This window comes from Mastigoproctus giganteus, chromosome 5, assembly GCF_048544385.1.
Source record: "Mastigoproctus giganteus isolate SK-2022 chromosome 5, ASM4854438v1, whole genome shotgun sequence".
Taxonomy (NCBI): Eukaryota; Metazoa; Arthropoda; class Arachnida; order Uropygi; family Thelyphonidae; genus Mastigoproctus; species Mastigoproctus giganteus.
In genome coordinates this window covers 176,237,300-176,261,064 of record NC_143579.1, presented here as the reverse complement: position 1 = coordinate 176,261,064, position 23,765 = coordinate 176,237,300, and the positions used below count along the sequence as shown (strand labels likewise).

The window sequence follows — 23,765 nt, the reverse complement described above, 5'->3', positions numbered from 1 at the left end:
AAACTGGACAATCTATTCGAAGGCATGGATAGGTGAGATGACATTTTTTTTTTTTTTTTGGCTGTTGCTCTATATGCTTGCTCTCTTCATATTTTGCCATTAATACTAATAATCTCTAATATCCAGTAAGGGCGCATCATCCCATGTTCATGTTAATTTGGAAAGTTCAGGCATTGTTTCAACTTTTCAATCAAAAAGTTATCAGTTTCATCGTGTAATTTAAAAATAAAAATTCTCAGCATTATTCAGCGAATCATCCTGCATACTTGTCTCTATTTCAATATCTCATCAAATTCATCTTTGGTTGTCTGAAGAAAACTCTCACTCAGACTGACGGTGATGCAATCTTACATTTCAATTTAATTCATTGTATATATGACAATAGACATGACAGTATAATAATTAAGGGGTTTTCTCCACGGTATCATGGAACGTTTTTTTGGGGACTCTGTTTTGTGTACTTTGTTCATGTGCCCTATTAATCCCAGATGAAATACCGCCATCCGTGCTTAAACAAGTAAATTTTTCGCAGTCCAATTTCCCTTCAAAAATATTTCCATTCGTAGTCAACATCATCATCAGCCGTTTTCAATCCACCTCAGAATGAAGGCCTCTTCAGCAACTTTGCAGTTTCTTCTGTTTCGTGCAATGGCCATCCATTTACTACCCACTAACTCATGAATTTCATCTGTGCTTCTCCGTATTTGACTATATTTCCTGAATGCTGTCTATTCGAAATTTATTTTTCTCTTGACTTCCAGCCATTTATCATTATTACAGTTAATGACTTGTCCCAGTTAAGTACTGTACATGAATCGACCTTTTCAATTACTGCTCCTTCAATGATTATATCCCTTTCTGTGGCATACTTGTTCATCATTACTTTTGTTTTAGCTATATTCATCTTTAGTTTGAAATCTTTACTAACTCTGCATGACTTAAGATTTGCATAGTCTGCATAACTGAATAAGATTGTCCTCTAATTCTTTGGGATTGTGGCTTATGACCACAATGTAATCTGCAAATCGTAAATCTTTTAGGTACTTTCCATTCACATTGACTCCTTTGAGCGACCAGTCCGATTTCCTGAAAGCGTCAAGGCGTTCCGTTGAGGCTCTTGTGGTGAGTGTAGTTGGTAAAATCGCCATGCTGCCCACACTGAATGGAAAAGACCTGAAGTTGAATGTCGTCGATGACGGGAGGAATTTTTATGGACCTTTTTCACAACGTTGTAGTAGTAGTAGTAGTAGTAGTAGTAGTAGCGGCATGTGATGCAAGAAAGGAAGTGTATGAGCTTATGCAGCATCAGCCAAAAAAAAAAAAAAAAATCACACCATTCCCTCCAAATGCTTGTCCAGTTCCTCCTTGTTTATTCAACCTATCAACTTCCACAACGACAGATGGAAGTTTGTTCCAGCAATTAACCACCGGCTGGCTAAAGGCAAATTTCCGTACATCTATTCTACATCTGTCTTTTCTTAATTTGAATTTATGCCCCCTTAGGTTCGTAATCTGAACAAGTGGAAGGATCCCATTAGAATTCAGCGTGCTCAACCCATTCAAGGCCTTATACACTTCATACGTGGCAGAGTTGTCCGTCTAAGGGGAGTAGCTAGCATGGTTTTTTCACTTGGAAACTTGCAATTTTCGTTCAGGAAACAGCAAATTGAACACAGAACACTTACAGTTTATAGACGATATATTTGGCTCAATATGGTCTTAGTCTCTGATGCACCTCAAACTCTATGTCAACAACAGCAACAAGTTGTTCCATTGAGTTTTACGCTTAGGTGATTGTTAGTTCAGAAACATAGATGGCAGTCTCCTTTTTATGTATTTATTTATTTATATAATATCGGTGTTTAGATACACCATAGACACTCTTAAAAAAACTACAAAGTAGTTGTTGTGGGCATCATTTGCTCTTTCTCATATTGTGCTCTGCCTATTTTAAATATTATTTATCTATAAAATATTTTGAACTGAAGTTTGGGGTCGCTAGTGAACAAATCTGTGATTATGATTGCTATTATGTCGTCTGCTGGATTTTGGTGGAAGTGTAATTAGCTATTGTTATATCTACCCATTTCATTTTCCAATTGGTTCAACATTTCTGGTCTCTCTGTATGATTTTCTGTAAATATTCAAGGAAAGAAAACAAACTATTAGACTGATTAGTCGCAACTGTGTGGGAATGTGTATCTCGTTTTTGTAGTTTCGTCTCTGAGGTTTAGGATGATTTATATCTTATGATTACAACGAATCATTGTAATTCTAATCGCGAAATACTTAGTAAGCTCAGTTCACCATAAGATATATGCCGTAAAATATTAAATGCCATGTTCGTTGCCTCAGTAAAACTGTAAATGTGTGTCCCTTGGCAGCTAACATCGTCTTGTTGAAGGGAGAGTTGAAATGTAAGCAATGCCTTTGGTTGGAATACAGATTGGACAATGTGGAAATCAGCTAGGTTTTGAATTTTATAACAATCTTTCTAAATTAATTTCTGACTGCGAAAAAATTAGGAATTGCGATATCAACTTCATAACTGAAACCAGTGATAGGTGAATAAAATTGATTATAGTCATTGGCACTATTTGTTAAGAGAAATAATTATGTTTTAATCCAGATTTTTAAATGAATTATTAGCTCTTTGTTTTGATTTTTATTTTCCCTTAAGTAAATTTGGGTTAATCTTTATAACGTGGTAAACAGTAGATTGTTGCAATTGCATGTATAAACTTTGAATGAAAAAGCAGTTTGGAATTTATTTGTAAATTGGCCCAAAAGACCAAGGTGGCTACTCAGGTATTGATTTTTAGGTAAAACTCTAGAATCTGGTTAACCCTCTGTACTTTGACTAAAAGTCAGGTAGAAGGCAGTGATTGGCAGGTACCACTCACTGCTTTCCCCCATCCCCTGGCCTCCTAGGTTGACATGCCTAAGGTGTTTAGCCCCCACTTGCTGGTGTTTTAAAATTGGGAACTCGTTTTCCAATTTTAAAACAGCTGGACTGTGGGGGATAAACACTCTACCTATGCAAAGCACTCCCTCCTTGACAATACAAAACAATCATAAACAAAACAATTCACAATCACTCAATCACAGAACTGGACCTTACAATCACTCTGCTCTACGCCCACACCCACGATGTGGAGACGAGGTAATCAGATAATGGAGTTCAGCCGATTTTTCTCTGTATCTGATTGGGTTATATTATTTTCAAAAAGCTGGTTATAAAAAAAATTACTCATAAAATAAAACTGTACACTGTTTTCCAAGATGTATTGGAACACCTCACCCCTCGGAAGTAATTGCAAATTCTAGAGACATTGATGTATCAGTTAAAAAGTGGTATATAAAAGGCATGTGTATGCAGTGACAGGCAGAAAAGAATATGAGAAAGGCGCCTAGATCCCTTCATAAAAAGTGTGATAGTAGTTTGCCATGTAGTGGGTTTGATCTGCTCATTTATCAGATAGCAGAAAGAGAGGGGCCCTCAAAATCAGCTGTCGTAAACGTTGTTTCTTGATGGAAGGTAATGTGCCATTCTACCCAAGCCAGATATATTACCTCTAATAACTTATAGTACATGTCAACAGTTCAAACAGATAATCATCTGTAGTGAGCTTACTTAGAGACAGTTGACATAATAAAGGTAAGTGGGGGACTGAAACCATAGTTTTCCTTAATATTTTATATTGGAGCAAACTAATAGTCACTTAAGGAAGTTTATATTTTATTAGCATCTTGTTGACTACTGGAATAAACTGCCTTCTTTGGTGGTTGAGTTTGGCATTCTAGCGAAATTTAATGAGAGTTGAATCATTGCCTTTTGGTAGTGGAAAAAGTATGATAAGAGCAAATTGGTTGTATAGACAAAGATTTTTTTTTTCCCTTCTGGCTGTGCAACAAAAGCCACGGTCCCTTTCATTTTTTGGCCTTTACTGATACTACCTCCCACCACACACACACACACACAGAAAGTAGAGGGTATTTCTGTTCTGGTGGTATGAATAGAATAGAGAGGATGTAAAAATATATATTTTTGTTTGTTAACAGCACAGAAAATCATAGTTTGAAAGGTAAAGCAACATTTTCAATGTTGAACAAAGTAATGGCAATAAAATATAGTAAAGATATCAGAAGGAAAAAAAAAAGAAAAAGAAATAGTTTGTTATAGTTTGCAGCAATATTGAATTATTGCTCTCACCATATATATTCAGAGGAGTGAACAATAAGATTGCATTTTCCAATGGAATGCTTTCCAGCTGTACTGTGACAGTTGTGTCCCCTCCTTGAGGGGGATGCAGTGGTTGAAAAGGTGACGAAGTCCAACAGTGGGACCCTCAGTCCAAGGAAGATTTCCTCCTTGCTAGCCTTTTCCCCAACTTTAAATTCACACTGCTCCTCCCCTTTCCAACAACCTCTAGGACTAACCTCTTTAACTGAACTTTGAAAAAACTTGGAGGATCTTGATCTTCTCTGGTAGCTTGCAGAAGTCATCAGCTCACTTACTGATCCATACAAAAATACTTTTATTTTCTGTTTTAGCAGCACTTTCAAGTCAGGACTTTTTTGTGCCTGACTTTACCTTGCTGCTAAGCCGCAACATTGTCTAAAGGTAGCTACAAGTTTCTTCTTATTATGAAGGTCAAATTGGACTGGAAAGATACTGAGGAAAGTCTCTGGGGAACTCACTGTGTATACATACCGTATTTTCCCATGTATAACGTGCTCCCATGTATAAGACACACCTTAATTTTGGGGCCCCGAAATTTGAAAAAATATGTATTACATAAAGTTATTGAACTCAAGTTTTATTCATCATAAAATTCATACAACTCATCACTGTCAAAACTCCCATCCATTAGCTTGTCCTCATCTGTGTCTGATGACGAATCACTGTCTTCATATATTGCCTCGTCCTCAGTTCCATCTGTGGCATTTGAAATGCCACACTTCTTAAATGACTTGACAACGATCTCAATCTTGATATTATCCCAGGATCTTTTCACCCAGGTACAAACTTCTCCTATAGTTGGTTTCTTCACTATCCCTGCTGGTGTCAAATTGTCCCCAGAAGACTTCATCCATTGGTTCCATTCGTCTCATGGCAGCTTTAAAGGGTTTGTTAATGCTGATTGATATCAAGTGGTTGGAGCTGGGATGTCAAGCCTCCAGGTATGACGGCAAGTTTTGTTTTTTGCTCTGCAGCGATCTTCTTTGTGTTTTTTGTTATGTGTGCCCTGAACTGATCAAGCACCAATAGGGCAGGTTTGCCCACCTGCTCTAAACTTTCTCAATCCAGATCTTCATCCCATCCTGATCAATCTAACCCTTGTCATGAACGAACAATCACTCCTTGAGGAATGTCTTCTTTTGTCATTGTTTTGCGTTTGAAAATCAGCATAGGAGGCAGCTTGGTTCTGTCAGCACAACAAGCTAGAACAACTGTATAATGGCTCTTTTCATGTCCACTTGTCTTCACAGTTAGTTTTCACCCCCCTTCTTATCAACAGTTCTGTTACGTGGGACACCTAATTGAAGGGGGACTTTGTCCATATTTGCAATCTGTCCCAACTCAAACTGATGTGTCTTCCGACATTGAATGTCAAAACAATGAAATTCAAGGCCCTTCTGCTTATAGCTTTCAGGCATCTTTTGGGCAAGTCTGGTGCGTGTATGCATGCTTAGTCCATTCCGTTTCATGAACCTGAAGCACCAGTTGTGTCCTCCTTTGAAATCAGTAACTTCTTTTTCATCAGCAATTCTTCTTGCTTCATGCTGAACCATCTTTGTGGACACAGGAATTCCAATTGCCCTTTGCTCCTCAATCCATATCTTCAATTTCCTCTCTGAATCAGGCCATTTTGCTGACTTGCCTCTAATGGCCTTCTGCCGTGGCATTTTCAGTAGGGTTTCTTCTTCCCGTAGCCAGTCTCGGATTGTTTTCTCAGTTGGAGGAGGACCAAACTTACGTTCAGCAGCACGATTTCCATTCACTTTTGCAAACTGTATCACTTTTAACTTGAATTCAGTACTGTACGAAAATCTTTTCTGAGCCATTTCTGGGCAGAACATGGCAAAATGTAACCTAATATACCGGTAACAAGTGTGAAACAATGAGCGCAAGGACAAGTGCGAAAAAGCGGGAAATGCAAGTAAAAAAAATCTACAACCACTGTATAAGACGCATCCAGTTTGTAGACCCCAAATTTTTAGAAAAAAGGTGCGTCTTATACATGGGGAGTACATTCATTCACAGATTCAAATAAAAATACTCTTATTTTTGGGGGGGGGGTGAATAAGGTTCCAGTTGGACTCTGCTATTGATCTGACAGTGCTCCATTGTGTGATTGCCAATTCTCCACTGTTGATATGGGTGTTTGTAAATGTTTTGGCATCACAGGAATACTTCATAATATATTCAACAGTGAAAGTGTTAATCATTTTTAGGAAAGTAGGTAAAACCCTTACTGTTCATATATACTTTTGGTGTCAATAATGAAGTAAGTTATTTATGGAGTTGTCATTCCATGGTCAGTGCTATTTTGGAACTTATTCTAGTGAATAAGATTTTCCAAAGTGGACAAACACTTATTCTGGCTTTATCCGACAATTCCATTATTTGAGAATTTATCAGGTGATGGTGGTTAAACAGTTTACTACATATAGTCCACTACAGGCAGAAAGTTGGTTGTTACTTGAATATTGTAGTAACTTTTTGAAAATGAGAATTTTAAATTACTTAAAAGAAAGTCTTTGACAGGAAGACTTTCACAGAACCAGACATGTGAAAAAAAAAAAGTTCACAATAATTGTACAAGAATGCACCTTGCTTTCAATTTCAGCAAGCACTTGTGTAAAAGAAAATGACAGTAGCCTCCCCAGATACTGCTGTCATCCTCAGTACTCAATATTTTTATGAAAGGGAGAAGAAGAATATCCATAGATAATAGTGCACAACAGAAAATCTAATGTGTAGTGCACTATTATCTATGGATATTCTAAGATGTAGTCTGTATGCAGTGACATCTGTTGTCTCGGACCAGAACCAAATCACGGAATTCATATATCTCAACACAGTGATATGAGTGGTCAAAGCAGATGAAGCAGTTGATAAGAAAAAGGTTCATACACAAAAACAGCAAACCCACAGTGAAAACCAAAAAATAAACTGCATAGTTAAGGAAAAAGGGTTAGAAGGTGCAGTTTGAGTCATTTAAAAAAGAAACAAAAGCAACTTCAGTTTTCAGAACAGTTTAAAGTATTGTTAAAAAAAAGTAGACTGCATACAGATCTTACATATGGCATTGACCTGCAAGAATTAAATGGTCTTGATGTATTGTATGTTCTACATTCAGGTTGTTGTTTTTATTATTTATGTAACACATCATCTACAGTGGCAGACAAAAAAACTGCATCACTTGTGAATTTGGCAAATAATGTGTTTTGCGCTGCATTGTGGGTTGCAGAAATGTGGGTTTCTGAATTATTGTTAAAAAAAAAAAAGTAGACTGCATACAGATCTGTCATATGACATTGACCTGCAAGAATTAAATGGTCTTGATATATTTTTATTATTTATGTAACACATCATCTACAGTGGCTGACAAAAAAACTGCATCATTTGTGAATTTTGCAAATAATGTGTTTTGCGCTGCATTGTGGGTTGCAGAAATGTTCAAAATGCATTTGTTAGATGGGATATATATCTCTTTGAATGAAATCCAATAAAAAGACTCCACCTGGTATACCTAATTGCCATAAATATCTTCCCAAAGGGTAAAATGCATAATTAATGGCAATATGAGAAATCATGCAAATGGCAGTCATGACAACCAAACATACATTTTATTGCATTTACATGTACAAACTGAAATGACATGTTAATGTAATAGTATTATGTATTGTAAATCAGCAAAATAAGTCCTCAATATTTTGTTGTTCCTCCTCGAGCTGCAATTAGAGTCCTACAACAATCCGGCATAGAGTTAATCAATTTCTGGATATACGGTTACATCCTACCTAGGATGAGGCCTCCAGACCTGTATGCAGTACTCAAGGCGTGGCCTGACCATTGCCTTATACAAAGGGATAATCACCTCCTTTTCCCTGCTAACAAAATTCCTGTATATCATTGACAAAACCCCATGACCTGCTCTTGCAGCCTGTCTGCATTGCTTAGAAAACTTCATATATGATTGCAAAATTACCCCCAGGTCTTTTCTTTTTATACCACCCTAAGTGTAGTACCACACAGTTGGTACTTTCCTTTGGGATTACTTCTACCCATATGCAGTACTTTGCATTTGTCACTGTGAAACTTCATTTGCCACTTCTCAGCCCATCTGCCAATATTTTCTAGATCCTGTTGCAGTAGCACACTGCCATTACTGTCATTAACAACCCTGCCAACTTTTGTATCATCTGCAAACTTCGACACTAAGCCTGATGTTGTTGTTGTTATTTGGTTTTTAGGAGCATTAGCAACTAAGGCCATATTGCTCCGGTGCGGTGGTCATTCCCTGACCTTTCTGCATGCTCCGTATTTGGTGGTGACGGGCTCGAACCCCGGTCTAATCAAGAAGCGTATGCTACGCACTGTTGCTCCTTCCCACCTGGCTACGGAGGCGCCTGATATACGTTCATCAATACCATTGATAAATATACAAAACAACAGTGGGCCCAACACCGAACTCTGTGGGACTCCACTAATAACATTAGTCCACAAAGAGCAGCGTTCATTGATTACCACCGTCTGTCTTCTCCCACTCAACCGCCCTTTTATCCATTGTAGCAACTTACCCTTAATATCATTTTGCTCCCATTTGTACAGTAGTCTTCCATACACAACAGTGTCAAAATCTTTCCTGAAATTCAAGTATATGATATCAAAATTATTTTTTGCGTCCAGTTCCTTTGTAACCACATCATAGTATCCAATAAAATTTGTCAGACAAGACTTTCCCTTAACAAACCCATGCTATGTCTGAATTATTGCTGCAGTCTTGTCTTGATGATCCTGCAATGCATCTTTAAACAGTGACTCCATTATTTTACCTGGAACAGAAGTTAAACTAACTGGTATGTAATTACTTGTGTCACCCTTTGCTCCCCCTTTGTGAATTGGGATACATTTGCACATCTCCAGTCCGTAGGGACTCCCCTGAGTCCAAGGATGCTCTCATAATTATGGCTAAGGGGTTTGCTTAGTTCCTTTGCCACCTCCTTTAATATAACTGGATAGATCCCATCACCCCAGTTGCCTTTATGTTTAACTTCTACAATTTCTTTTCCACTATGCTCTCAGTTATTACTAAATCATTAAGCACCCTATTACAATTTGATAAACTTCTGGCATTTTCCTTCCTTAACTCCTCATGGGTGAATGTAGATGCAAAATATTCATTGTTTGTTTTCTATCTGAGTAGGATCAACAATAGTCGAACCATCGATATCAAGTGGACCAATCTGATTCATCTCCTTCCTTTTAGGGTTTATATAAGTAAAGAAATCCTTGCTGTTTTTCTTAGCATCCTTTCGAAAGATTTCTCGTAATCTTCCTATGCTTGCCTAACCTCCTTTGTGACTTGATTACAGACTAGTTTATATCTGCCATATGCTTCTGTGTCATCTGATAATTTATATTCATCCCATGCATTTTTATTCTCTGACACGAGTCTCATTAGTTCATTTGACAACCATTTAGGCCTAAACCTTGAACAATATTTCTTAATCGGTACGAAAAATCTAGTAGCTTACATGATTAATTCCTTGAATGCTTCCCACTTAGAATTTGCTGTTGGTAACATCATCAGTTGATCCCACTCTACAGAATTTAAAAACTGTCTGAGATCACTGTAGTCACCTTAACAAAGCAAAAATCCTTTCCTTTACCCTTGTTGGTAATCCCCTTAACTGTTGTGAAAACAATTCCAATTTGAGCTGAATAGGAATGATGTTTCTCTGAAATTAATTTATGTATTTCATTTCGACATGCTTCACTTCAAATTGATTATCTATCTGCTTTATTGTTCATCAAGTTAGTAGAGCTTCCTCTGCCTGAATTCAACTCTGACAAGTATGTAGAAATGTGGCTTTTTGAGTGGCAAATGGTCTTTATATTGGAAAAAGGGGTGAAATGTGATTCACATTAGTATAATTACATTTAACTGGTTGGTGTTACTCTCTAGACAAAGGGTTCTGTGACCCCATACATATGCAGTTTTAAAAATCAAGAATTAATTCAAAATTGTTCACTTTTTGATGCCATCTTCATTTTCAACATACGAAAACTGTAAAAAATCTGTTTTTTATATTAAAAATATGTAATTAAAATTTTTTTTTTTTTTTAAATAAGGTCCCTTTTGCCACATATTACACCTGTTGGCAAGCAAAATGTAAATTGAAAAACTTGGTGCACTATCAACAGTTGGATACTGGCCAGTCAGTAGTATGGAAGCTCCAGAGAGTTGCAATAATTCATAATAAGTGAGTAATTGGACTTGAACTGGAGAGATGCTACTCAACATGAGCATGTGATTTGGCTTTATTTCCTGAATTCTTTTCTGGAATTTTCAGTGGAGAAATCAAAGAAAACACTCTTTTGGGAGTGTCAGTAGTGTAGGCAAGCACAGCATCACTGATGTGGTTGCCTACACTACTGACATAATTAACTCTACTCTGTTATACCATTTCTTCATCTCTTAGAAAGTGACCACATGGATTGTTCACATCTCTGTTCAGTTATATTTCGATATCATCTGCGTCACAGTTTTGAAGAACTCTAATTTTCTCATCCAACTGCACAAATTCAGCTGACTGCTTCTTCCATTTCAGTATTAGCTTGGCCACATTTGGCATATTCAATTTTCAAATATTCAAATGAGTCAATTTTTTTGAGTTCAATTAGGAGCAAAAATAAAAACAAAATTTAGAAAATAAAATTTCAGTTAATTGAACCTGATTAATTCTTCATCACTTGTGCCCTAAATGGAACAGATGTGCTTGTGTGCCATCAGTGAAACACCTTTTTTTTTGTTTTAATTATAAAAAATTAATTTTCAGCTTTTTTTACTGAATTGAAAAGTGTTCTATTAATTATGATTTGCTAAAGTCTGTTTACAAAATATTGAACAAAAATAAAAAAGAGCAACCAATAATGATGATAATGTTTTTATCATATTTGCTAGAATTTTCATGGTTTTCTTTCCCTGAATCGAAATGTAGACACTCACATGGTGTCCGGCTGTTTTTTTGTCAGCTCTTTGCATTTTGCAAACCAAAGGAGTATGGCAAGATTAGACAGCTCCTGCTGGTGTCTCACAGATGAAAAATAAGACTGGGACTTGAGTAAATGAAAGATAGATGCATTTGTTTAGCTGGTGTCTCACAGACACCATATGAAAATGGGAATTGAGTAAAATATATAGAGATGCTTTTGCTCGGCTAGTGTCTTTTAAGTATCAAACAAAAAATTGATTTCTCACAATTCATAGTACATTGAAATTGAAAATACCTTATAATCATTTAGAGAATACCGGTGGCATGAGTTTTTTGGGAAGAATTGATTTCATTATCAAATAAAAAAAATATATAAAAATAGAAAGTGCCATCTGTCAGACACCACATTAGCAGTGGAGGGTTATGAGTATGGAGTCATGCAAGTATTTAAATAATAAGTGAATGTGCACATATACACACATGCACACTACTACATATAGTAACATCAGACTGTTTATTAGATTTTTTCAGGTGTAAGTTAAAGTTGAAAAAAAAATTAAAAGTTAAAAAATAAATAAGGCTGTTAATTTAAAGGGGTGGATATAGTGATGTTTCAGAGGCCACTTTTGGCTCCTGGTTGGGGTGCCTGATAACTGTCTTACAAATTACAACCTGATCAGCCTACGCAAGGTGTACAATCAAAATGATTGTTGTTTGTTTCTTGAACGTACAGGGATTTTGAAAGCTTTTTACTTTTCAGAGTGTGAAATGTGGCACATTGTGCATCAGTAGTGTGATGCGCAATGTGCATTCAGTAGTGTGACTACAGGCACAGCATCCTACAAACAGTGGTACTTTATTGTTTCATGAACATGCACATTTCTTTGTTTTAACTTCTGATTAGAAATAAAAATTTTATTAACCTATCTCCATTTTTAACATAACCAGACATAACAGTTAAATTAAGGTAAGTTAAGAAGACTTCAGGGGCTTAGAGGGGAACAGGTATTCTGTGTGTTATCAGACACTCAGTCTAAAACACTGATGCATCCAATATCTTTCTATCTCAGAAGATTTAGGAGAAGTCCAGTTGGCTTGCCTCCCTAAAATCCACTCATGCACACCTTCTCGATGGTAAGCCCTGTTACGTCACTTAGGTGGCAAAGAACGTGTAGAGTGGTTCTCTTCAAGATGCCTGGTCAGCGTGAAGAGGAAAAGACCAAACCCTCCAGCATATGACAGCACGGCGAAACAAAAAGCCCTCAGTCCCCAGCGGCTTTCACTCCCCCTCTTATGGCAGTGAGAGGAACAGAGTGGAAGCAGAGGGTGCTAAGAATCTCTGGGTACGACCAGGCAGCCATTCACGGAAACTGAACTTGGCCTGTTACAACGTAAGATCACTCATCGGTGAAGACAGGATATTAGAGCTTGAAAAGGAACTAGAAAATCTGAATTGGAATATCATCAGTTTGGCTGAAACAAGAAGAAGAAATGAATCACTTATAAGTTTATCAAGTGGAAATCTACTGTACACCAATGGAAACAGTGAAATTAGTGAAGGTGGAGTTGGGTTTCTGGTCCATAAAGATATAAAAAACAACATTTTGGAATTCAAAAATACATCTACCAAGGGTGTCAAGACTAATATTCAAGATTTCTAAGAGGTACAAGCTAAAGCTTATAATGATTTATGCACCAACATCGAGCCATGATGATGAAGAGGTTGAAGAAATGTACACCGAAATTGAGATTCTTCTAGATGAGCAGAAAACCCACTACACTATTATTATGGGGGACTTCAGTGCTAAGGTTGGAAAAAGACAAAACAGTGCAGAAAGGGGAACTATAGGAAATTTTGGAATTGGTGAAAGAAATGAAAGAGGACAAAGACTTGTGGAATTTGCAGAATTTCAAGGATTGTCAGTAATGAACAGTTTTTTCAAGAAAAGGGTGAACAGAAAGTGGACATGGAAGAGTCCAAATGGATTAACAACTAATGAAATCGACTTCATCCTCACTAACAGAAGATATATCGTCAATGATGTTATCGACCTTATTCAGGTCGGTAACATCATTCACGATCACGTTGGAAGTGATCACAGAATGGTAAGATGCACACTTGATATAGATGTAGGAAAGGAAAGGAAAAAACTGACTCGAATAAATAATACGAAGGTCTTTGAAATAACAGAAAAGGAGAAAGAGCAGTATGTATTGGAACTTAAGAACAGGTTTGAGCTTCTGCAGACTGCTCAGGACCAAGATATCGACGAGGAATATTACAACTTTCTGAAAGTGATAAAGCCCAAGAAACCTATAGGTAAAAAGAAATCCAAAGAAGAAAAAATTAGTCAAGAAAAACTAGTCATAATGAAACGAAGACGATAAATGAAGAGCAAGATAAACACTGACAGGGAGAAAATTGAGTATACTGAGTTTTGAATAGCCATTAGAAAGAGCTTTGGAGAGGACATAAGAAGATTTAACACAAGAAAAGTAGAACAAGCATTAAGGGAAAACAAAGGACTTAAATCAGCAGCCATGAGCAGTAATACAGAAAGACAAATGATACTGAAACTGAAGAATAGCAATGGTGTACTTATAAATAGCAGAGAAGGCATAATTCAAATAGCAGAAGACTACTATAGAGAATTATACAAGGAGTGAGGGAATGGTGCCAGCAGTTGGGAAGATGGATCGCAAATTAGCTACACATACGACATACCCGATATTCTTCCTGATGAGGTAGAACATGCGTTGAAGAAAATGAAGAATCAGAAAGCCCTGGGGGAAGATGAAGTTACTGTAGAGTTGTTAAAATTGGGAGGAAGACATTAACACAAAAACTGGCAAGGCTCTTCACAAAATGTATTAGAAAAGGTGTGATGCCTAAGCAGTGGAATAATGCAATCATAGTTTTGCTGCATAAGAAAGGAGATAAATCAGAAATTGGAAATTGTAGACCAATTAGCTTGTTATCCCACATCTACAAGTTGTTCACAAGGGTCATTACTAACAGATTAGAAAGAATACTTGATGAGAATCAACCGAAAGAGCAAGCTGGCTTTAGGACAGGATTCTCAACTGTGGATCACCAGTATGTAATATCACAACTAATGGAGAAAGCAAATAAATATAAAACACCATTATGCCTGGGATTTGTGGATTATGAAAAAGCATTTGACTCCATACAGCATAAGGCAATGTTTCGGGCACTGGAAAGACAAGGCATAGATTCCCCATATATTATGATTTTGAAGAAAATATATGAGAATTCTACCTCCTTAATTAAACTAGACAAAGACAGTAGCAAATTTAAAATCGAGAAAGGAGTTCGACAAGGAGACACAATATCTCTGAAGCTGTTTACTGCTGCCCTTGAGGAAGCTTTCAGAAGATTAGACTGGCCGCAGAAAGGAATCAATATGAATGGAGAGTACCTAAACCATTTACGATTTGCAGATGACATTGTGGTCATAAGCCCAAAGAATTAGAGGAAAATCTTAATCAGTTATGCACAGTTAGTAAGGATTTTGGACTAAAGATGAATATGGCTAAAACAAAAGTAATGATGAAAAAAGTATGCCACAGAAAGGGACATAATGATTGAAGGAGCAGTAATTGAAAATGTGGAGTCATATACTTATCTGGGACAGGTTATTAGCTGTAATAATGATAAATGGCTGGAAGTCAAGACAAGAATAAATTTTGTATGGATAGCATTCAGGAAATATAGTCACATACTGAAGAGCAAAATCCCAGTTTGTCTGAAATGTAAAAAAATGAACCAATGTATACTCCCAACCATGACTTATGGAAGTGAAACTTGGGTACTCACCAAAAGAATGGAAGAGGAGCTGAGAACTACACAGTGAAGAATGGAACGAATTATATTGGGAATCAGACTGTTAGATAAGAAGAGAAACACATGGATTAGGCAGCAAACTCAGGTAAAGGACATTCTTATCAAAACTGAAGAACTAAAATGGTCTTGGGCAGGACACATAGCTCGAAGACATGATGACAGATGGAGTAAGAAAATAACAGAATGGTACCCAAGAGGAACTAGAAGAAAACCTGGAAGATAACAACGGAGATGGACAGATGAAATTCATGAGTTTGTGGGTAGTAAATGGATGGCCATTGCACAAAACAGAAGGAACTGGAAAGTTGCTGGAGAGGCCTTCATCCTGCAGTGGATTGAAAATGGCTGATGATGAAACCTTCAATGAGGGATTGAATGGAAAATTGTAATCAGCAGAATTTCATTGTGTGATGGCAAATTATGAATGAGTCAATTGCATTAAATACTTGTCATAATTAAACTGTTGCATACAATTACATTTAGATTACAAAAGTTCACTGAAGTACTACATGTGGGCATTATAATGTAGTTGTGGATTTTTTCTTTAGGGGTCTTATTTGCAATAAAAGAATACTGTACCATTGATTACAGTCTGCTATGCCAAGTGAAAATGTTGGTAACACATTGTACCACTAGCATTTACACTCTGTTAGTTCCAGAAAAAAAATGTGACCAGTGTCATCTTTTGGTGTTTGTAGGCTCTAGATACTGTACATTCTGAAACCTCACTACATTATATCAAACATATTAAAATGCTCTTGCATTAAATTAATTTTTTTTAAGAAATTGAAAAGCATCTCTGTAAATTTGGTTTTGAAGTTATTTCCACAAGACTTATTCTAGCACTAACTTACTCAGAATACAAACCTGGATGCTGTTAATAATTTTGCTAACAGAAAACCCAATGAAAGAATTTATGTTAGAAATCTGTTTAAAAATTAATTTTTAGAATCTTATTGTTGAAATAAAATTGTTAAATTCTGTTTGAATTATATTTTATTGGGTTTTTGTTGTTTTTAGTGGCCCTAACAATTTTGTAGACCCTATGCACAATGCCTAATGGAAAAGGCTACCCTGAGTGTGACTGCTGAAATTATTATTATTAATAGCCATATGGTGCAAGGAAGCCCGAGGCTTATACTGCACCAGCAAAAAAATTCCCGAGTTACCCTGAGAGAGAGAGAGAGAGAGAGAGAGAAAAGTAGAAAGGAATCACCAAGAAAGAGAAGAATGATGATATCCAGCTCAGGACCCTGGGTGTGCCAAGCCCATACTCACCAGATGTGAACCTACAAGACAGTAACGTCTACTTTAAACAAAAATAATGTCTATTACCTTCATTATTTATTAATATAATTAATGCCTACTTAGCTTTATTATTTATTAATGTAATTAATGTCTACTTACCATCATTAAAGGAGATGGTGAAAGTATGTTCATTGGTTGTAATCCATAAAGATTTGGGCTCACACTCTGCAGTTTTCTCATGGATATTTTGGCCACATCAACTTAACTATTTTTCCTTGAGATCTGTGTACTCTATCATTTAAATAACTACACAAGGAAAAATCACAGGGAGTAGCAGTTTGTGGGAAATATCCATATAGCTTTTCATTTGTTAGTTCTTTAATGGTTGCATTTTCACACTCATATACCTATTAGAGTTATTTATATATGTGAAGAAAACGGGTCTGATAATGCTCCTTGCCCTTGAAGGAAACCAAACACACTTTACATCACAGAGAGCGAGCAGAAGCATGCAGAAGGTGTGGATTTTCTAAGCTCCAGTATATGATATTTTGGCTGCTTGCTTGTTCATTTGAATAAAACCGTGCTTCATCTGAAACCCCAGTCTGTGTCAATTCTATCATGAACTGACTGAAGTGACTATTTGCAGTTATGACTCTGGCTATGATATTTTTCTAGCTGCAAATATGAAATTACTGCTGTTTTATTTGGCTGCAGTTTTAGCATTTTTGTTGGCATTCTTTCAGTACTCTTTGACACCCCCATTTCTTATACAGGGCACTTAAGAGATATGATGAATGTTTGAGATGTGCACCAGTTTCATCAAATTTCACTGCTATTCATACTCGCCATTCTTGCTTTGATTCCAGTAATACACTTTTGGTTCTTCATGTAGAAAGTGGATTCCAAGAAAATTCCTTCTAAATTCCCCCTGACATTTCTTAGCACAGTTATGTAGCAATGATAATTTTACATGAACACTCACTGCTCTAGTGTTCATAGAGTTATCCATGGCTAATACAAGCCCATAGAACTGTTCAAAAGTGGTTGTATCAGCCAGGAGTTACATGTTGAACTTGTTTATCTCTCTCTCTCTCTCCATCCCCACATTTCTTATTGCTGGAATTGACTACGTGAAAAATGCTGGTCAGCAGCTCGTGGTGGAAATGTAAGTGTAAGTTCACCATGCAAAAATACTGACAGTTTCCCCATTGTTCTTTCGGAGTCTTAAAAAGTTTTTAAAAGTTTTTTAAACTAATTTTTACCTTATTCAACTTTAATTTACTTAAAACACAAAATACAGTCATAAACATTCTTATGTGCACATTTGTTGTACAGTTTTCATTATGCCTTTTATTTTGTTGGCTTTGGTAATCCCAGCTTTTGCCACAGCTAGTTGGGAAATTTTTTTGCATAAAAAAACTAATAATAATAAAAACTAGGGGTCTTTGCCCCCTGCTCGCCAACCCTGTACATGTAGAGGTATGATGGAGTAAGTCGAATCTTTTCTACGTAAAAGACACCTGTCGAAATGCACTGATCAATATCTAATCACTAAATGACCTATGTAATTAACTGTTCATTTTTAGTGACGTAATTGCCCCACCAATTTGTACCATGTGACCTTCATCTCTCTTCTCCAGTTGGCTCTCCACCCCCACCATGCGGCATTCTCAAGGTGGAATAAACATCACTATGTAATTATTTACCTGCGTTTATATAGGTCACTAAGGAAAAGGCCATTTTCTTCGGGTTCCATAATGCACAAGGAATATTGTTGCATCCAAAAGAGCAGGACTAAAATATTTACAAACTATACAAATATTTAAAAGATTTACAAAATACTAAACTATTTACAAATATACAAACTATATCGGGTCCTTTCATTAGCTGACATTACAATGGAACATCAAATGATGCTGGGCGTGGTGATGTATTAGAGAGTGAAGCATGTGCACGAGGTTGGTGAACTTATGGAGGCAGTTGTCTTTCCATTAAAGACAACAATGTAATTATTTACCTGTGCATTTGTAGTGACATAATTGCCTTAACCTCTTCTCTCATTTGCTCTAATATCACTAGGAGGAAAACTTTTTTAATGGCTAGATAGATATTACAGTCAACTCTCAGTATATGTAAACCTCAACTTACTTGAACTCAAATTTATGTAAAGTTTGAAATGGAAAAAATTTCATGTTGTGCATAGTAGTTGGAGGTGGCACATGTAGAGAGTGGTGCCAGTTCTGATGTAGGTTTATTCCTCACTCGTCATTTGGTCTCTAGTATTTCTCTGTACTCTTTGTGCACTGTGTGTGGTAACATTTTCTGAAATACCTGTCTTTCTTTGTTGGTGGCAAGCAGTACCACCAGTTTGCTTATTGGAGGCTTGAAGTGGTAAAAACCATGTGTAGTCTAGAGCAAAGCTCTGGCATTACTCAATATCTTTAGTTGTGTAGTATAAGCCATATCTTTTATGGTTATAATGAGAATCACGGCAGACTCCAGTATTCCAAGAGTATATCTTAAAAAGTTTTCACGGGCCAGCAACTAGATAGCCCAGTGGACTGAACCAATTGGTAATTCTCTAGGAAGGATCCAGATCGGCTAGTGCATAATCTTGCTGCCTCTACGCTGCTGGCTAGTGACTTAATGGAATCTGAGTATTATTTATGTTGGATGCATTGTCAAGTCTATGTTATGTCAAGGAGTGGATATATTCTTGTGTGTTCATATAGCATGGCCCTCTCTACTTTTACCTTATCTATATATTGCATAATGAATAGTCACAGTAATAGAATAAACTTATTTGCAAAAAGTTCTAAACCTGCCAAAAACTTTCTCTTTCATTTCACAAATATATATGGCTTAATTTCAGTTAGGCCAATTTCCAAGCTTTACTCACTTTTTGATTTATATAATACACCATAGAAAACTCTTAAATGAAAAAACTACGTTTCTAGTGTGAAAGGGCATCATTTTATCTGTATCTCATATTGTGCTCATCCTTCACAATGAGTTGCCATGTATTGCACTACCTCGAATAAGTAACGCTTCACTAAAAGAGAAGAATATTGTTACTTATTCTCAGTGGGCACCACCACCCAGACGCCACCATTTCAAGGCTTGTTGGCCCTTCATCGGTGGGTGGGCAAGTACCTTGGTACTGCAGACATGATAATCCAGTTGTGAAGATAATCCCACAATATGAGAGATGCCAAAAGGTGTACATAATAATGTTTAAGTCAACGTCAATGCAACAAGGCATCTTGTTGCATTGACTTTGACAAGGTTTGACTTAAACATTATTATGTACACCTTTTGGCATCTCTCATATTGTGGGATTATCTTCACAACTGGATTGTCATGTCTGCAATACTATGGTACCTGCCCACCCACCGATGAAGGGCCAACAAGCCTTGAAACGGTGCCATCTGGGTGGTGGTGGTGCCTACTGAGAATAAGTAACAATATTCTTCTCTTTTAGTGAAGTGTTATTTATTGGAGGTAGTGCAATACATGGCAACTCATTGTGAAGGATGAGCACAATATGAGATACAGATAAAATGATGCCCTTTCACACTACAGACAGCTTTTTCGTTTAAGAGTTTTCTATGGTGTATTTACACCAATATTATATAGATTATTTATATTCTTAAACATATGTCTTGTTGCATTGACTTTGACTTAAACATCACTTTTTGATTGAATCTCAGTTATTGGTTGCCTCTATTATCTCATCTCATCTCATTTGTTTACTCATTCACTGTATATGAGGAAATTTCCATGCAAAAGTATAGAATTTTCCTCATACAGTGAGTTCCTAAAAAGGGTGACAAAGTCTTCTCTTCCAGTTATTGTCTCATTGCATTTACCTCTTCTCTTTCCAACATGAAAAAAATTATCATTCACCAACTCTTAAATTACCTTGAAACTGTCCATCTGATCAATAATCTTCAATATGGATTCTGTTAGTGTTGTTGATCCTTTGAACAAGAAGCAATTTTCTACTACACAGCCATTTTTCATCTGTGGATGATGGTATATGGCTCTGTTTTCTTACTTCTCCACTAATTAGCATTAGCAGAGGCATATGATGCAAGAAAGCAAGCTTATACAGCATCAGTCAAAAAAAACCTTCCTATATCACCCATCCATTCACTCCAAAAGTTTGTCCAGTTCTTCCTTGAATTTATTTAAGCTATCAACTGACCCCTACAACAGATGGAAGTTTTCCCAGCAATCAACCACCCCCTCGTTAAAGGCAAGTTTCCGCACATCTATTCTACAACTATCTTTCCTCAGTTTGTATTTATGCCTCCTCAAGTTTGTAATCTGAGCAAGAGGAAGAATCCCATCAGCATTGAGCTTGCTCAAACCATTCAAGGCTTTATACAGATCCTTTATACTATATTCAGATCACGTCATAGGTGCCTAGTCTCCAGATGCTTATGGTGTTCCTCAAGGTTTACTGCTTTCTCCCACTTGTCTTGTATGTTAATGATGACACCTTTTCCACTAATTCAAAATCCTATCAAACAAATAAATAATGTTACTAACAACAAATTGATAACAGCAATTCATAGCATTTAAATTCTGCATCCCTCATAAGGAGTCATACCACTTCTCTGATATCCCCACATTTGTGGTAATATCAGAGACTGTTCTCAGGTTTGTCAAGTCATTTGTTGACTTGACCAACTAGTAGATAACATGGAAACCTACAGAAATTTCAAGTTAGTCTGCAATCGGGTCACTAAGGAGATTATGCATCAGCCAACACACGTGTTGTCCGAGCTAAAAGTTGAAAAAGGATGGTTGCTGGATAGAAGGGTTAAAATTTGCTTTTATTCAGACAGTGATTGTTGGAAGAAACTACCATCTTGTGTCGTGAAAGTGGGTAATATGAATAAATTTAAGGAATAATTTTTTTAGACATTATAGGAGGAGATTATGTTATTAGAGGTGGGTAGTTTTTTTTTTTCTGATGTTGTATAAGCTTGTTTCCTTGCATCATTTGCCACTATTATTACTACTCCTAGAAATAATAATAACTGCAGGATGCAATTTTGTCTGTTTTGGCTAGCATTCCAATGGAATGATTTTGGCACCTTGTGGAGTATGCCTTGACGATGTTATTCTGAGACTAAGGAAGTACTACTTGCTGTTAGTTATTAGGCCGTACCTAATAAACTGGGCACTCAGATATAAATTAGGCTACGGAAATATGTAATAAGCCTGTCCCAAGTGTTTTGTGCCATCATACTCAATAAAAAAATTATATATATATTTATTTTATTTTATTTATTTATTTTTTATGTGAACCTCAAACACGAGAGGTATTAGAACTTATAGTACTTAGTACTGTGCTTGGGTTGCAGGTTGAGAAGACGAAAGAAGATATTTGTTGACATTGGACTTTAACTTCTGTAGATTGTAATATTCAGGAAATACGTATGAAGGAAGGTTGTTCCAGAAAACGGCAGTTGAATGAATAAATGAGGAAGATGAAAAGTTGGTTCTGTGGGTTTGAAGTTGGACAGTAAATGGATGTTGGCTGGTTGCAGCACGTGTTCGGACTGTTTTGAAAGAGAGAGAGCGGGAATTATAGAAGCCAATTCAGAAGAACAGTGCCCATGGAAGTATCTGTAGAAGAGGCTTGCAGCAGAAACAGTACGTCTATGAGAAAGCGAGTGGAGAGACTCTGTTAGAGATGAATCATTGATTAACCTAACTGCCCTCTTCTGAATGGAATCAAGAAGCCTGGGAGAGGTTTTGGGGACACCACCCCAGATGTGGGAACAATATTCCATGGCAGGGCGGATTTGCGATTTATACAGAGTGAGCAGCTGTTTGGAAGAAAAGTAACGCCGAGAGCGAAAGAGAAAACCAAGTTCATTAGACACAATATTTTCTGGAAGATTTATGCATTGATTGAAACTGCAGTAAATATCTCCAGTCTGTTTCTGTTAAGTGAATATTAAACTGAAGTAAAATATGCCTACAGAGAAGCTAGTAGAATAAGTAATTATTATAAAATATACAAAAATTAATGTCTATATTAGAGGAAACCTTCAGTAATTCCATTTTTGATTGTCAGATATTTTTTGAATTACTCTGTATGTGTTTTAATTTAAAATATGATATGATGTGTGAACTTTTGTCATGGTCCTCGTGACTAACAAAGTGTTTATACTGGTCTTTTACACTTTGAAGAAGTTTTGCTACTAATCCTGATTTAGCTGAAGGCACTTTAATTTGGTTTTTCTGAGAACATGGTTAAATTAGTCAGTCTCAGGCAGGGTTGCATGGTTTTATTCTCATAAACTGGAAATTTTAATTTGTTAAACAGGAAAATCAACATGGCCTTAGTTGGCTTGGTGCAAATTCCCAACAAACAAATTTTGTAATTTTTTTTAAAGATTTTGGATTAATCAGATATTTTCTTTATAAAATTTCATATAATTGTTGTATTAAAACTTTATTCAGAATAGAAAATTTGCATTCATTTTTGTAGATTTTTTCAAAAAAGCAGTAAAGACTTACTTCTTGCAAGAGCAGTTTTGATTGACACTGAACCAAAGGTAAGGAATTGTATGGTAATTATTAAAATGAATTTATTTTTCCCCTTACTCAAACTTTTTAGTCAAGTCTTCTGATTTGTTTCAAATGCTTCATATCATACTATGGCAAAACTTTTTTTGCCATAGCACCATCTCTCTAAACTGTAATGATTATTCCATGTGTTTCTGCAGCTGACTTTTCAAGTTGATAACAAAATTTTATTTTTAGTTGTTTAAATTTCATCATTTTTGGAAATATGTATTTATTCAAAGCAACTTTCCACCAGCTGCCATGTAATAACAAGTTACAACTTGATATGTTCAAAAATGTCATCTTAAAAAAATCCACTCACAATCCTTTAGCTACTGCTATGCCTTCAAGAATTAACATTGTTCACCAAACTTTTTATCAGACTTTATATATATATATATATGTGTGTGTGTGTGTGTGTGTGTGTGTGTGTGTGTGTGTGTGTGTGTGTGTGTACACAAATACATACACACGTTTTTCATTGCTGAAATTGTTCCACCTAAGAGGATATCAAAAAAAAAAAAAAAAAAACCATATCCACTTGTTGCAGAAGATTTTGCATCTCTGGCAAACGCTAAGTTTTTAATTATATTTAGCTGTTTTATTGACTTAATTGTTATATTAAATTCTTTTCTATAAGTAGTCCTAGTCTTATAGTACTAGTCAAGCTTCTTGGTTTATTTCTATTATTATTTATTATTATTATTAGTTATATGGTGCAAGGAAGCCTGAGGCTTATGCTGCATCAGCCAAAAAAAAAAAAAAAAAAAAAAATTCTCCAGTTACCCTAAGGAGAAGTAGAATGGAATCACCAAGAAAGAGAAGGTTGAAT

General features: G+C 36.2%; 1 protein-coding gene across 1 annotated transcript in view; it reads left to right on the top strand.

Annotated features, from left to right (window-relative positions):
• Positions 1–2,091: 2,091 nt before the first annotated feature.
• LOC150085867 (tubulin delta chain-like) overlaps positions 2,092–23,765 on the top strand; it is a 191,390-nt gene continuing 169,716 nt past the window's right edge. The window contains exons 1-2 of the mRNA XM_090374720.1: positions 2,092–2,564; positions 22,857–22,923. Of these exons, the coding sequence (XP_090230846.1) occupies positions 2,425–2,564; positions 22,857–22,923 (207 nt within the window). The 5' untranslated portion in view covers positions 2,092–2,424. The remainder of the gene's footprint in view (positions 2,565–22,856; positions 22,924–23,765) is intronic.